The sequence below is a fragment of the Phalangium opilio genome, unplaced genomic scaffold (genome assembly GCF_054372755.1).
Source record: "Phalangium opilio isolate 3A_F unplaced genomic scaffold, DU_Popi_V2 ptg000013l_1, whole genome shotgun sequence".
Lineage (NCBI taxonomy): Eukaryota > Metazoa > Arthropoda > Arachnida > Opiliones > Phalangiidae > Phalangium > Phalangium opilio.
This window is the reverse complement of record NW_028324148.1, coordinates 5,891,510-5,908,145: the sequence shown is the minus strand read 5'-3', so window position 1 is coordinate 5,908,145 and position 16,636 is coordinate 5,891,510. Positions and strand designations below refer to the sequence as shown.

At 36.7% G+C, this 16,636-nt stretch overlaps 1 protein-coding gene across 1 annotated transcript; it reads left to right on the top strand.

Moving 5' to 3' along the window:
- The first annotated feature begins 13,589 nt into the window (after positions 1 to 13,589).
- On the top strand, positions 13,590 to 15,520 carry LOC149707952 (sterile alpha motif domain-containing protein 3-like). Its single transcript, XM_089865000.1, has 5 exons — positions 13,590 to 13,976; positions 14,048 to 14,251; positions 14,647 to 14,821; positions 14,879 to 14,958; positions 15,239 to 15,520. The coding sequence occupies exons 2-5, from the start codon at positions 14,060 to 14,062 to the stop codon at positions 15,518 to 15,520; spliced, it is 729 nt and encodes a 242-aa protein (XP_089721126.1). The 5' UTR covers positions 13,590 to 13,976; positions 14,048 to 14,059.
- The last annotated feature ends 1,116 nt before the right edge of the window (positions 15,521 to 16,636 follow it).

Here is a 16,636-nt window from a genome sequence, read left to right as displayed (position 1 = left end):
GTATGATATCTCAAATAATCCTTTACCATTAACGGCAATAATATTTCGCCATCCCTTGGAGCTCCTTCATTTTTTTGGCACTCGGTTGCTTCAGTCGGAGTCCCTTTTTCTTCAAGCTGGGCAACTTGGGCAAGCTCACAATTTTTTTGCTTCCCGATGAAAAAGTTGTCTATTTTTGAAACTTTAGTTAAAAGGTCTTTTTCCCGTTTTGTTTTCTCCAAAAGTCTTTTCCTATTTTGCGCACCACTTGATTTCTTTCCGAATTCACTCATTTTTAAATGAAAAAATTTAAAAATATTGAAACAGTCTTATTTCTTTGGGTGCTACCGCACTGCACCTGCACTCGAAAAATATGGATAGAGGGTTTTGAAACATAGTCACGGGGTCTTACGCCCTCCAATCAACAATCGTATTCGTATAACGATATAAGCGTTAGCTGACTCTCTCTCCTCTCTTAGGGGAGTCAAAGAGGGAAGGTAACTTAAACGGCAAGGTTTACTGTATGTCATACGCGCCTGCCTCGGCGCAAAGCCGAGATCATCGTGGTTTTTGATTTTTTTCTCTCTCTGTTGTGCTGAAGAGAATGGCTGAAATCCTCTGCTATAAGTTATAACTCGATATTTTCGCCCTCACTATCATTCTTAATGGGCTCCAGTTTTCGTATTTACAGGGCCCCTCTCCCACATACCTCTAGGGCTCGGGGTTTTTTGATCGATTTTTTCGAAAAATACGATTAACTACAAATAATCGAAAACTATTCAGAAGTTTATTCGTTTAAACAATACAGCAATTTTTGATGACATTTTTTGAGATTGAATAATCTTAGTAAGATTTTAACTGACAAATATATTCAATCGACAAAATTTTCCGAAAAAAAAAATTATGTTGAAAAAAGGGTCGTACTCTACGTTCGGTTAAATTAAAAATATTTTCTATTTTCTAAATCCACTTGCTTTGAAGTTTAACTTTAAGCGTAATATTTTGAAATTTAAGCTTTGTAAAAAATATCAAAATCATTTTTTTTGTAGTAGACATTCATCTGGAATATTGTCACTATTATTTTTATTAGAATTTAACATGTTAACGTTTTTCTCCGTATCAGTTATTTACGATAAGATTGCCTAACTCGCTTATTGTTACTATCTTTTCGATAAAACCCAATTCCATCAATTCCAAAAAGCCATAGTTATTACGTTAGTGGATTCTATAGCAAAATACTTTCCTCCAAGAATCAAAAGCGTATATCTGTGATATTTTCGCCATAGGGATCTCGCGATACCACCTTAAACTAGTAGCAAAATTACACAGGTTTTAGTGGTCAAACTGAATTAAGTTTTTACATGAGTTAATAATATGTTAGCTCCCTAGGGAACTAACATATTATCAACTCATGGTTTATATGAACTTAACGTCTTTGATTACCGGGCTTGAAAATTACTTTTCCTTATCGTATCGTCGAAATGGCGATAAAAGCAACAATTAATGTGTAACATCAGAAGGCAATAATAGATAATGCTATCTTTTTAATTCGAAATTGGATGCCTTCGATTCTTGTTGCGAAACCCAACCATATTATCTAAACATAAACGTCCGAGACTCGAACAAAGAGGGGTTAGTGTATTATAAAAGGGTCAAGGTAAAAATGGGAAGTGAAACAATATTTGAGGATCACCAACACACCTATTCTCTATAGCCTGTCTCTCAGGAGAAGTAGAAATGCACTCGTCCCTACCGCCTACTATATTTCCACTGCCTTCTCTAATACTAGGCCTTGCGATAGGAATAAAAGGGGGGGGGGTGGATGTTAGGATTTCACAAATGGCACTAGATGTCGCTTTACTGACGTTTCAAACTGGCGGAAAATTTAAAACTATGGGAAATTGTTAGCTACGACGAAGTGTAATCTCCTAAGTTCGTCTCGAAAAAGAAAGCAAAAAACCGGTCAATAAATCGGTTCATGATGCTGAACGGTTTCCAAGTTCGAAAAATACTAGTTTAAATTTGGTGTATGTTTTGACAGGTGTCAATGGCGCATGCATGGAAATTTCAACCCATCACAGCCCTTAAGTTTTTCCCAAAAACTGCCACTGCCAATGAAATACCTTAAGTTTGATTTGGATTGCCCAATGAGCGAGCTTAGGAGAGATAGGAGGAGATTTCTTTGGCGGCTGAATTCGGACACAGACATTATCTCCAATATTTTAATTATCCACTTCTCTAGATTAGCAGACGATGTGCCCTGGTCAATGGTCATGGACCAGGTTATTTAGTCCAGTTTAAAAAAGCCTTATTTCCCTTCCTGGTCCGCCATAAGCGAAAGACGTGACATCATGCGAGAGTGCGCAGTACGAATTTACTTTCGTCATCCGGAAAATTTGCCTCAGAAAAGAGCCATCTAACGGATACTAAGCGCAAATTCAAAATGTCACATAAAAAATGCTTCTGTTGTACATTTCAAGGCCTAGTATTAGAGAAGGCAGTGATATTTCAGAGAGTCACACACTTGAAACATCTTTTGATCATTTACTTCTAAAAGACTTCTCTATTCCGTTTTTATTAACTAATGATATCAATACTCATCCTTTATTAACTTTGGAAAGAGTTTCATGGTACAGTGGAGTAAAGTCTCAATATCTCGCTTTATACAAACTATTAAATGTATCCAGTCTTTCGACTTCATACCCAATCTTCGTTACTCGTCCTTTATAAACTTTGACTACAGATTTTTCAGTTAAGAGAGGTTTTTCTCAACTAATTTATTAAAATTATATGATACTAGCTGTTACCCGCGGCGTCGCTCGCGTGTAATAAGAACTTCCATCAAAAGGATATAAAGAATGGGCAGATTTTACTGATGACTAATATTTTGTAGCACCCTAGGAGCGAAGGCACTCGGCGTTGCCCGTCAGCCCCTAGGGATAGTTTTTATTACTTTTCACGCGGACATTATTCTATAAAGAAGGGTTTTTAAGTTTTTGGTCGCCATTTAAAAAGATGGCAACAAATCGAACCTGAAAGACCATTCAGCCCATCTATAGGTTAAAGAAAACCAGTGTACTAAATATTTTTGAAATCGGTTGAAACGCGCGGACTTTGTTGCATAGAGAAAATGTTTTACATTTCTGGGCGCCATTTTTAAGATGGCGGCGGATTGGAAAAATCTTTCGTAGTACGCGCCTGCTACTTATGAGTAACGTTCCTGCAAATTTTCAGCCTTCTAGGGCAAGTGGTTTGGGCTGGGCGTTGATTATCAGTCAGTCTGTCAATCAGTCAGTCAGTCAGTCAGTCAGTACTTTGATTTATATAGACATAGATTAATTAATTTGTGTAGTTAGATTGTTGATGACAGTTAATAGAATAGTGGTCAGTACAGTTTTTCAGATATCCGTCAACTGTGAATACGATCCGGAAATTGCGAACCCTTTTGTTCAGATTAGGAAACTGCGAACGCGATTCCCTGGGGTGTAACAACATTCAGACAGACCAACTAAAACACAGACAGATGGATACGTCGAGAACAGAACGTTTCAAAAACAATCTTCACTCAGTGAAGTAAAAAATCTAGCCTCTATATTGGCTTTAATATGAGTCCAATATATCTGTTAGAAATTTGCCCAAATGAGGGGTATACGGACTAAATACCCCCAAGACAAAAGACCCCCGGTCATAATCCCCCCATTTTTAAAAACGTACAAAATCCCCCCTCTCTCAAGACAAAATTCCCCGGTCATTTTCCCCCCATCCAAGTTAAGAGTACAAAATCCCCCCACCATCAAGACAAAATCCCCCACAATCAAGGCAAAATCCCCCCACAATCAAGGCAAAATCCCCCCACAATCAAGGCAAAATTCCCCCACAATCAAGGCAAAATCCCCCCACTCTGTAGACAAAATCCCCGTACTCTAGTCAAAATCCACCTACGCTCTAGACAAAATTCCCCGGTCATAATCCCCGGTTAGGTTATGTTAGGTTAGGTTAGGTTTGGTTAGGTGAGGTTAGGTTAGGTTAGGTTAGGTTAGGTTAGGTTTGGTTTGGTTTGGTTAGGTTAGGTTAGGTTTGGTTTGGTTAGGTTTGGTTTGGTTTGGTTTGGTTAGGTTTGGTTTGGTTTGGTTTGGTTTGGTTAGGTTTGGTTTGGTTTGGTTAGGTTTGGTTAGGTTTGGTTTGGTTCGGTTTGGTTAGGTTAGGTTAGGATAGGTTAGGTTAGGTTAGGCTAGGCTAGGTTAGCTTTGGTTTGGTTAGGTTAGGTTTGGTTAGGATAGGTTTAGTTAGGTTTGGTTTGGTTAGGTTAGGTTAGGTGGTATGTTATCGATTGGGCGTGTTATCAAAACAGCATTGTCCAAAATGGCTTTTTCATAAACGCGTTTGTCATTATAGCCATTTCTCGTTTCAGCGCATTTTGATTACAGCGTTTATATCTTGAGCGTTGTTTCGTTTTGTTGAAGGTATTAGAGCTCAGCATTATCTATCCATTATCCACGTTATTTTATCCATAATCCAGAATTATCAACAGAAGTTGTATATTAAATCGAATTATGTCCACAACATTTATCCATAAATAATCGATTATTCACTTATTTACGGATAACGGATGGATAATGCCGAGCTCTAATTAGTATTGATTTCAGGTTTAGGTTTGAATTTTAATGGTTGTCAAACAAACAGTTTCGTGGTCTAGTGTGTTAATGCGTTTTAATGTTTGGTTGGGATGGGTTATTTGAACTCCTATAAATTACCTTCCACCTTATCCAAAATATCCTTCTATTAATTAGCTGCCACCTTTTCCAAAATATTCTGATATTGATTAGCTGCCACATTTTCCAAAATATTCTCCTCTTAGCTGCCACCTTTTCCAAAATATTCTCCTATTAATTAGCTGCCACCTTTTCCAAAATATTCTCCCATTAATTAGCTGCCACCTTTTCCAAAATATTCTCCTATTAATTACCTACCACCTTTTCCAAAATATCCTCCTAATAATTAGCTGCCACCTTTTCCAAAATATCCTCCTAATAATTAGCTGCCACCTTTTCCAAAATATTCTCCTATTAATTACCTACCACCTTTTCCAAAATATCCTCCTAATAATTAGCTGCCACCTTTTCCAAAATATCCTCCTAATAGTTAGCTTCCACCTTTTCCAAAATATTCTCCTATTAATTAGCTGCCCCCATTTCCAAAATATTCTCCTATTAATTAGCACCACCTTTTCCAAAATATTTTACAATTAATTAGCTGCCACCTTTTCCAAAATATTTTCCTATTAATTAGCTGCTACCTTTTCCAAGATATACTCTTATTAATTTGCTGCCACCTTTTCCAAAATATATTCCGCGAACCAGTCCATAACCTGAGGATCGCAAACGGTTATGAAACGCTGTAGTGCTAAACCGCTGGTTGGGAAAATAGCGCTATATTGAGAAACGCGGAAACAGCAACCGCTGTTTTGGGAAATAGCGCTGTATTGAGAAACGCGGAAACAGCAACCGCGGTTTTGCTTCCACGCGGTTTTGCAAACCGCTGTTTTGGGCACCGCTTTATTCCAAAACGCTCTTTTGAAAACCGCTCAACTACCCGTGAACCAGGTTAGGTTTGGTTTGGTTAGGATAGGTTAGGTTAGGTTAGGTTAGGTTTGGTTAGGTTTGGTTAGGTTAGGTTAGGATAGGTTAGGTTAGGTTAGGGTAGGTTGGGTTGGGTTGGGTTGACATGCAAGAGTTCTTGAACTGTATCGGAAATAATTTGGCTTTGGAATTAAGAAAATCTACTTTCAATATTAAAGAATATAATTATTAAACGCATGAATTGATGTTTTTTTTTTTCCTTATAAATCTTCATATAAATTGAAATCGTTCTCTAGGGTATTTTGTCATAAACACAGTTTGGGGGGAATTTGTCCTGGGGCTAGGGGGAATTTGTCCTGGGGCTGGGGGTATTTTGTCTTTGGCATCCATTCGGGGGGAAATTGTCCGGGGGATTTTGTCTCCTACCTGAGGGGATTATGTCCTTTTCTTCTCAAATGGGGGGATTATGTCCGGGGGATTATGTCCTACATTCCAAATGAGGGTTTGATTTTAGTCTTATATCGGTTAGAAATTTGTCCAATGTGGGCTTGATTGATGTGTGAATAATATCCTGACCATTTCTGGGTAATAACTGATCCCTTAATAGATGATTCTAAATCCAATTTTGGATGAGACTCCAAATCTGGCTTATCATTCGACAATCCCTTTTTGGACACTAGTTACGTTACCCAAAAATAGATGAAAAACTGTGCTGTCTCAGAGTCAGCCGTGTGGATCCATTTACATCCAATTTTGGACAACATTTTTTAATAGTGCACGCCTTGGGAAATATTCAAGTGCTAATAGAGTAATGATGAGGGTACTATTTATCGTGTATGTGATTCGATATGTAACCTTGTTTTTAATGTTCTCATGTTACCACGCTTTGTGGTACACTTCTCTCGAAGAGAAGTATTATATACTTCTGATAGTATTGACAATCACAATGTTTTTATTGATAGTTCTTACCATTATCAGGTTTTTAAATACTAATACTTGTCAATGATTAAAACTTTGCGTTTTTTCGTTAATATAGACCTTGAAAAATTTAAAAAAGATCAAAGTTTATCGTAAAAAAAATTATAGTGCCGGTTACTCGTGGAAATACTAATCGATAAAAGAAACGAAAAGCACATTTGTATCAAGAATCGTATGGATCATAATTTTTTATTCGAAATCGAATAAAACGTATCGCAAAAAATCTTTTTTGAGTAAAATTCCTCTGATTATGTTGAAAAGTTTAGTTTTTCGGAAAAAATACTAACGATTAATAATTGCATCACCCTACCTTTTTTCAAAACAAATCGAGACGAAATACTTTTATATAATCTTCGTTTAACAAATTTTTACCTCTCCGAGTGACGTATGTCACGTGAGAGGTATTACACCGGCCGTGTCTGTCTGTGTGTCTGTGTGTCTGTCTGTCTGTCAGACCCCACGTGACCGCGTTCGCAGTTTACAAATCGGAGCAAACAAATACCCGATTTCCGGAACGCGTTCGCGGTTCACGGAAATTTGGTCATTCATCTACCAACACCAGTCTTTACTAACTGGCTTCTAAGGACCACAATCAGGTAGTCTTTGTCCATCCCACATGGACACTAGTCTGTACGTGCTTGCTTCCAAGCACCACCAACTTCTGTTCTTCGTCAATTTCACCTTGACTCCAGCTTCTATGCACCACCATCTTCTGTTCTTCGTCAATTCCACATTGACACCAGCTTCTATACACTACCATCTTCTGTTCTTCGTCAATTCCACATTGACATCAGCTTCTATACACTACCATCTTCTGTTCTTCGTCAATTCCACATTGACATCAGCTTCTATGCACCACCATCTTCTGTTCTTCGTCAATTCCACATTGACACCAGCTTCTATGCACCACCATCTTCTGTTCTTCGTCAATTCCACATTGACACCAGCTTCAATGCACCACCATCTTCAGGTCTTTTGTCCATTCCACATGGACGCCAGTCAGTACATTCTGGCTTCTTTTCCTCCGTCGTTTGGTTTCAAGATATACGCGGCGATCGGCTAGGGTTACGAGAAACGTCTAGCCTCCCAATGGCAGGGCTTCCACCATCGGTTCACGCAAATGCGTTTTTATCTATTATTTGGTTTTAAGATATACGCGGCGATCGGCTAGGGTTACGAGAAACGTCTAGCCTCCCAATGGCAGGGCTTCCACCAATGGTTCACGCGAATGCGTTTTTATCTATTATTATAATGGAATCGAAACGTATATATACCCCAAAATTTGAAACAAGTTGGGAAAACCAAAATATTACCTCTCCGAGTCAAGACGACTACTTACAAACTTATTTACCCAGATATGGAAATGTTTCTTAAGTTTAAATTTATGAAATATTAAAGCAGTATACAAAGCATAGCAAATATACTATAAATCAGACGACATTTTACATCCAATAATGATATACTTGTACACATTAAAATCATTCGATGGGGGAAAAACGGGAAATGAAGAGATAAAACTTTGGAGGGATATTACCTTTACGTGTTTGTAAAGGCCCAATTTTCTACTCCTCAACTGTATGCCCTCTATGTTCAAAGCCATATTCACAACAGGGTTGCCATGTAAACACTATCCTCTCGTTTCATCTCAACGATTTTCTTAGTTTGTCAACATGACTGTTAACGTTACATAACACCAAAGCTTATTTGTGGCTACACACACTGAAAGTAAATGCGTACCATAAAAAGCATGAAAACACGAAGCTATTATCCGATTACGATCAGACCTTTCACTGGTCTGGGCTGCGTTCAGCAGAGCTCACCAAAAAAGACAGCGGAATATGGAAATTTTACCGGTGAGCTCTGTCGTCATAGCTTTTCTCCGGTCATCGGCGTTTTATAAATGACGCTAGCGCAATAAAGCGTGCAAGGTACCAAGGCTTAACAAAAATTGTATGATAACATATTTATAGAGATAGATAACAACTTTTATAATTAAAATTAGAAACTGACATATCTCTTAAAATTCTCTCGTGATCAACTGGTTTCACGCCAATTAAATAGCTGTAGTCCCATAGAGCTATTTGTATTAATTCCTCCATGGTTTTTTCGCCAAGCTGAGAAATACGCGTTTTACGTCACGTTATCCAAAGAGCCGACTATTTTCTTTGAAGACCGCGCTAGCTAAGCGCTAAGCACCGTTCCGTCAAAATTCAAAAACAAAATCCCGTTATGTAGGACACTGCTAACAGCGCTGGGCTCTGCTGAACGCGGCCCAGATTTCCACCATGATTATAATATCTAAGCCTAAAGTGTATTTAACTTTCGGCTCACTCTGAACCGTTAATGTCTCTGCATTACAGAAACGAAATCCAAACCCAAGCGTTTACTTTTTGGTTCACTAGGCCTATTGACAAATAAAAGTTCATATGACCAACATAGTAGCGTTGTACTTGTATTCACTTTAGAAAGGATTATGCTATAAACAGATGTAGTATAGCTTAAGTAATATATAAACATCCATTTTAAATAATAATATTAAAAAAAATCTTTGGAATATCAAAATGAAATAGAGCTTTAAAGCTACAAAAGTACTAAATGCATCATAATTACGAAAAATATTTCCACATATTCACTTTATATTAAGGATAAAGGGAATATTATGGTTCTGTAGGATTCCTTTACACATCAAAACAAAACGAACTTCTAACGCAGCGCACTACTGTAACAACGGACGGACACACACAGACAAAAACATAGACTGCTTTTTAACTCTTTCCGTATTAATTTTGAATTGAGAAACAAGATTATCTTAAATATTAAAATAAATATAATTAATATTTAATATTTTCTTCGTTAGTTATTCGCCTTATTGAACGTTACATCGTTTTAAAAAAGAACAATTAAACATTCTTGAGAGACTTGACTAATATTGGCGTTTGAAATGAAGCATACGCCGGTTGCTTCGCTTTACTCAAATAGGTAGTATATAAGGGTGTCGAACTACAGTTAAAAGCAAGAACAACCGCAATTGCGAAAACCTATCGTGGACAACCCACCCTAGGGAGGCTAGACGTTTCTCGTAACCCTAGCTGATCGCCGCGAAAGTCTTAAACCAAACGATGACGATGGAGTAGAAGCCAGGTGTGCAGACTGGTGTCCATGTGGGATGGACAAAATCAAAGACCAGAAGATGGTGGTGTAGAAGCCAGGTGTACAGACTGGTGTCCATGTGGGATGGACAAAAACAAAGACCAGAAGATGATGGTGTAGAAGCCAGGTGTACAGACTGGTATCCATGTGGGATGGACAAAAACAAAGACCAGAAGATGGTGGTGTAGAAGCCAGGTGTTCAGACTGGTATCCATGTGGGATGGACAAAAACAAAGACCAGAAGATGGTGGTGTTAGAAGCCAGTGTGTACAGACTGGTGTCCATGTGGGATGGACAATGACCAGGAGATGGTGGTGTTAGAAGCCAGTAAGTACAGACTGGTGTCCATGTGGGATGGACAAAGACCAGAAGATGGTGGTGTGAGAACTCAAGTAGAGTAGCCATTTCCGTGACTGTGAAAGCAGTTCGGAAATGGCGAACACGTTTGCTCCGATTTGGAAACTGCGAACGCGGTCACGTGGGTGTAACAACAGACACACACACAGACACACAGACACACAGACAGACACACAGACACACAGACACACAGACACACACGATCGTTACAGAACCTCTCCGTGACATACGTCACTCGGAGAGGTAAAAAGCGGGCAAGAGGGGTACCCTTCACTTTAAACGTCAATATTAGCAAAGTTTCGAAAGATAATAGGAACAACTTTATTTTAAACGATTTAACTATTTTTAAAGTTATTTACTGGCGATTAAATTAATTAAAAATAATTATATTTATTTAAATATTAAAGATAAACCCAAGTACCGAAGTCGTTAAATCATTGCCTCCTATATCTATCAAGGCCCGTGCATTGCGTTATATTTCGTACATTGTCTCTTATATCTTTTTAGGCCCGTGCATTGCGTTATATTTCCTACATTGCCTCCTGTATCTATCTAGGCCCGTGCATTGCGATATATTTTTGAGAACAACAACCAAAATGGGAAGCTCCTCTCAGAACCATAATAATTTGTTTTCTCTGTTATATGAAATGAAAATATGGATAATATTTTCGGCAATTCTATTTGAATGGCTCTTTCTGATGTATCATTCTCTCAGCACTGTTCATAATGGACAGGAACGTAGAGATTCGAGACACTTGGAATTACGATAGTGTTTCAAATCCTCTGTAATGAGCGCTTAACGACTTGGAGTGACTGGAAAGATAGATACACATCCTATTTTTTAGTTGTACCATGCGTAATACAATGTTGCCAGGCGTTTATTGAAGGATGCTTGGGTACTTGGTACAGACTGTTACGTCTACCAAGTTTCCTAGCATCCAAGAATAAATAGGATTCATAGAAGCCAGTGTTATGGGCATGTCATCAGTCAAGTCGTTAAATATATCGACGCAGTTAAATAGCTGATGGCATTATTTTATCCACTTTCTCATTGCGTTTCGAGTGGAAGTTCAACTTTGGCACGGACGACAGATGGCGCTCTTAACCTTCTACCCCCAAAAATCGCTGTTGTCTGCTCGTTTTCCCCTTCCGCGTTTTTTCGTTATAAACTTATGATTTAACGAACTGTTAAGATAAAATTTCATATTTCCTAAGACAGATAAGCTTCTACTCCTTTCATCTTACTCCCAGTTAGATTTAACCTTGTTAAAACATAATCAGATGAATTTGAGTTATAATGTCGTAAAATCCTGTGCATACAGTTACCTAGGAGTGATAGAGACATTTTTACCGATGTCTAGAGATGTTAAGCTTAAGCGAAATTGTTTTACGTTTGAATAAAAATACCGCTTCCAGTAGTGGGTTTATAGTACTCCTTGTTTGTGTAAGATTAGTGTAGCTGTAGAGCGTTGTTGCTGTTTAGTTTATACGCCCCCTAGGCCTATTTGTGAAAGACCTTTTTTACGCACTTTTATCATTCTTTATTTGAAAAAAGTGTTGGCAATGTATATTTTTTAAATATGACGGAATTGCTGTTGGTATGATAGCGCCCTATTTGCGAAAAAACCTTTTTTTAAACAGTTGATTCATTCTTTTGATAGAATTTCGAAGGAAGAAGTTAAGTGTTAGATTTGCTCGATTAATTTTGTTCGGCAAATAATATAATTAAGCCTTACGTATTACTGAAGGAGATTGATTTTGCCAACCTGCGTGAGTATTTAAGGAGATTGATTTTGCCATCATTTGTGAGTATTTAACTGAATAATAAAATGGAGGAAGATAATAATTTAAGTAAAGAGGAAATCAGAAAACGAAAGGCAAGGGAAAGAATGAGGGCAAAAAGGTCAGATCCCGAATTTAGGAAACGCGAAAATGAAAGGAGAAGAGCGTTAGCCGCGGTAAAAAAGGCTGTTTCTGGAACAGGTTCTAGCACGCAAAATGTTGGTCCTACCACGAGGCCAGTTGGCCATGATCGTACGAAAGATAATGCATTAAATAAATGTTCTATTGAAAACACTGTAGGCGTAGGCATATCTATTAATAAGGAACCCAATAATGTACAAAATGTTAATGCTAATATTAGTGAAATCATCGAAAGCGATGAACAAGTACGAGCCTAGCTTATGTGTGATTGGGTTGTGGCTTCCATGTTTTGGGGACATTTGCTTTTTGTGTGGCGAGGTATGATTCAGCTTTGATATGGACAAATGTTACAAATCATACTGGTAGACTAAGAATACGGTTGAGGTATAGCGAGAGAGTAGAGTTTCCACAGCAATTGAGAGATATTGAAAAGGCTTGAACAATTGACTATTTTAAAATTGAATTCCTGCACTTGCAAAGAATTAAAAAAAGCGATAGATGCATATATTTAGGTTGTTTAAGGGGTAGTGATAGTCATCACCACTCGGAGAGGTAATATTTTGGCTTTCCCAACTTGTGGTATGTTAATATGTTTGAATAATAGTTAACCGATCCCCGAGCCCTACATACCTCCGAAATTCTGACGGAACACGAGAGGAACATAATTTAATTTAATAATAAACTGAGGAAATTGAAATTCAAAAATTTAACTCTATGCAAAATTTAGGAAGCCCTAGCTTGAACTCAATGCGCCCCCAACAAGCCTTGCGCCCGGGGGCCAGTGCCCCCCTGCCCCCCCCCCTTAATCCGGCCCTGTTCAAAACGCTGTACCACAACCCAGCTTGATTTCATCTGGTTCATCAACAATTGGATTGATTAATTCTGGTTCAATATCCCCAAGCTTCAGTTCTTCTGAATTATCACCACCTAGCTTTATTTTAGAGGAGCCGGAACCAACGTGGTAGGAAATTTCTTTCTAAATGAAACATACTTAAAGGGGGAGTGAAATATCAAATCAGTAAATATAGAGAAAAAATTTAAAAATATATTATTGTTTTAATGTAAATTGGAATGCAAAGGAAAACCGTTAAGGAATATGCATCGAGATCTACTTTTATGCTGGAATACGTCCTTCCTGTATTTCCAAATCATATTTCTGATCCTAATATATATAACGAACTCTCCGCCAAAATCAAAAATCAAGTTCGTAAAGAAGTTACTTCAATAATTTTCAATCATCAGATGTCAAAATAAGCTATAGTTAAATTTAAGTTTTTTTATAAATACTATACAGATTTGAGAAACATTTTATAGATATCCGCCTTCTCACGTGTGGACATCAAAATTACTAGTTAGGAAATATCCTCATTTGGATGATGAGCCAGGATGTGGATATTCAAGTTGCTTAATTTTTTATTAATGTTATTAATTGTGATGATTATTATTTATTAACTATTAATTGTTGTTATTCATTAACTATTAATTGTTGTTATTCATTAACTATTAATTGTTGTTATTCATTAACTATTAATTGTTGTTATTCATTAACTATTAATTGTTGTTATTCATTATTAATAATAATTAGTTATTTTATTATATACTATTTGTCGATTTTGAGAAACGTATAACTTAATTCGTTTCATGATTCAGGAAAAATGGAGCAAAAGGTTAATCCATAAATTCAAGAATTTCAGAAGAAACATAAATACAAAGACTGTAGAAAAGAAACGACAAATTTATGCCAAAAGAAAGGCATCGCGTAAAAAGTGTGACGCAACACAAGAGATGAACCGGGATGAAATTCCACACTTAGAAGTGGACGAGCCGCTAACAGAGCACTATTCAGATGAAATGGATTCTTTTGAAAGGGCTCGTTCTGAAAAAACCGATTCCACGCCCAAAACGAATCATGAGGGAGACTCCTTGAAAGAAATGGATTCTCCTAAAATTTTGAAATCAAAAACAAATGAATCCACACCAAAACGATGAAAAAAAAAGATCAGATTTGAAGTATATTTTTCATTTAATTAGCAATCTAAATTTACCCCTATATTAACATTTTTTACAATTATGCCATTTAGATAGAAGAAAGCATGGAGGACGAAATTAGTATTAGAAACCATATTAAGTTCATGGAAGCTGAACTTAAAAAGAAAACAGTAGATATAGCCGCGGTGGACTCCCGAATGGAAAGAACATTTTCGGCCAGGGCATTAGCTATTCGTGAAGGAACAAGCGTATTGGAGATCATGGAAGACTATCCAGCTTTTAAGGACTATAGACAAGTAATTTTATTTTCAAATTCGTATTAGGCCTAACCATTACAGCAGTTCAAAGGGAAAAGAGAAGTGGTGATTGTGGTCGGTGGTTTAAATCCACTCTGAATTGTTAAGAAACGGTTTAGCTGTGCATTATTAGTACATTACTATCTTATTAAAAGCAACTAAAAAAACGTTAAAATGACACGAAATTCAGCCAGAATAACTTGTCAGACAGGAAATTAATGAGTTAGAGTGAATATGTCTGTAATTAGATTCAATTTAGTCCTAAATTATGACATTACTACCACCATAAATTCACTTATGCTATCACTATCTCTCTAAGGAAATAAATTTGAAATTATGTTATTCACACGCATTTTCCTCAATGTTATTTTATACAAATGGTTTTCTTATTACAGCTAAACTTGGAGTTTCAAAGAATTACGGATGTAAATGCGGATGAGAAAATCATTAAATCACTGAAAACGCATAGCAATACAATTTGGGAAAAAGTACCCAAAAAAAGTACTAAAGATCTAAAGGCTGAAATTACGGGAAAAATAATCTTAGAAGACTCCAAACGCGAGAAAAAACGTAAATTTAAGAGATTTTACAATATTATCTAACTAAAAACAATATTATCTTTCACAGGGCTTAAATATAGCGCTTCGTTGTTGATGATTCCAGCCCTGTTTAAAGAAAATTATCAAAACTTCTTTTGCTCGTTTAAAGTAAGTTAATAACTAGATTAAAACGTAGGGTGGTGACGTCTAATTCGGAACAGTGTCAAATACACCGCTTGGCCTTTTCGTTATTTGTATTTCACTCATCCAATTGAAAGTCAGTTTTCGGCTTTTCAAAGCCTGTGTACCGATTTAAAATCACTAGTTCCGATTTAAAACCAACCTGCTCCAAATTAGAGCCAAGTATTTCCGAATTAAATGCAATTTTTCCGACTTTGAATTAACTAATATGTTTGGGAATTCATTTATTATCAATTTCAAACAATAGGACGTCAAAAATATTCCAGTGGAGCCCATTATTGTTTATAATGGTGTCAAAATTCTAGAGTCATCAGAATTTACCGTGTTCGTTGATGGTGTTGCTGTAAACACGTGCAACGACATAATTACCGCCATTGTTAGCTACATGTGTAGCTATTGGATTTTTAATGTGGCGTACATTAAAACTTTATTCAAGACCCTGCCCTTCATAGAACATTTGTTTTTAAATTTAAATGATACAAAGCCTTGTAAACCAGTGAAAAAAACATTAGATAAATTCAATGATTAATAAACAAGATATTTTGAATTAACTCTCAGAATGTTTTAATTCTACAGTTAAAAGTGTAAATTACACCTTTTTTGAGAGTAGCATGTTGTGTTAAAGGTGTCGAACTGTAACAAAATCACACTATATAATACACCTTCTCTGCACTATTTCATACTTCAATAGCTGAAATTCACGCCATTTGAAGAATATTAGAAGAGCATTCAGACAGTTTAAGAACACCTTTTATAAATATGGTCCTTAAAAGGTGTAAGAAAAGGCTCAATAAGGTTTAATAAATGTGTCGGTGGAAAATATTTTCAGATGCAAGGTGTTGAAAAAGGGCCACTTAACGCTTTCAGAGGTGTTCTTTAGCCATATTAATGGTGCTGTTTTTGGGCCCGTCTCAATTAAGACAAAAGGTGCTAAATCACACCTTTGGTTTTAACACTTAAGTGTTAAAAATGGGCCATTTAACACTTTCAAAGGTGCTATTTAACCATATTAATGGTGTTGTTTTTAAACCAGTCAAAATTAGGACAAAAGGTGCTTAATCACACTTTTTGCTTTAACTGCATACAATTAAAAGTGTAAATAACACCGTTTTTTAGAGTAGCACGGTGTGTTAAAGGTGTCAAACTGCAACAATGTCACACTATAATACTCCTTTTCTGCACTATTTCACACTTCAATAGCCCAAATTCACACCATTTAAAGAATATTAGAAGAACATACAGACACTTTAAGAACACCTTTTAAAAATATGGTTCTTAAAAGGTGTAAGATAAAGCTCAATAAGGTGTAATAAATGTGTCGGTAGAAAATATTTTTAAGATCCAAAGTGTTGAAAATGGGCCATTTAACGCTTTCAAAGGTGTTATTTAACCACATTAATGGTGCTGTTTTTGGACCCATAAAAATTAGGAAAAAAGGTGCTAAATCACACCTTTGGTTTTAAGAGTGTACGTGACTATTTGGTCTCGGGACTATTTGGACTCGTGATTATTTGCTTACCTAATTAGTTGCCTCCTTTTCCAAAGCAATGGTCCCAATAATTCGTTGCCACCTTTTCCAAAATATTCTCTCAATAGTTAGCTGCCACCTTTTCCAAAATATTCTCCTAATAGTTAGCTGCCACCT

What these genes read in the sequence shown, in the direction of transcription:
- LOC149707952 (XM_089865000.1), top strand. Translation starts at nt 14,060, where the DNA reads ATGGAGGACGAAATTAGTATTAGAAACCATATTAAGTTCATGGAAGCT. An exon ending in CTCCAAACGCGAGAAAAAAC is followed by an intron (nt 14,822 to 14,878) that starts GTAAATTTAAGA and finishes TATCTTTCACAG; the next exon opens with GGCTTAAATATAGCGCTTCG. An exon ending in ACTTCTTTTGCTCGTTTAAA is followed by an intron (nt 14,959 to 15,238) that starts GTAAGTTAATAA and finishes TTCAAACAATAG; the next exon opens with GACGTCAAAAATATTCCAGT.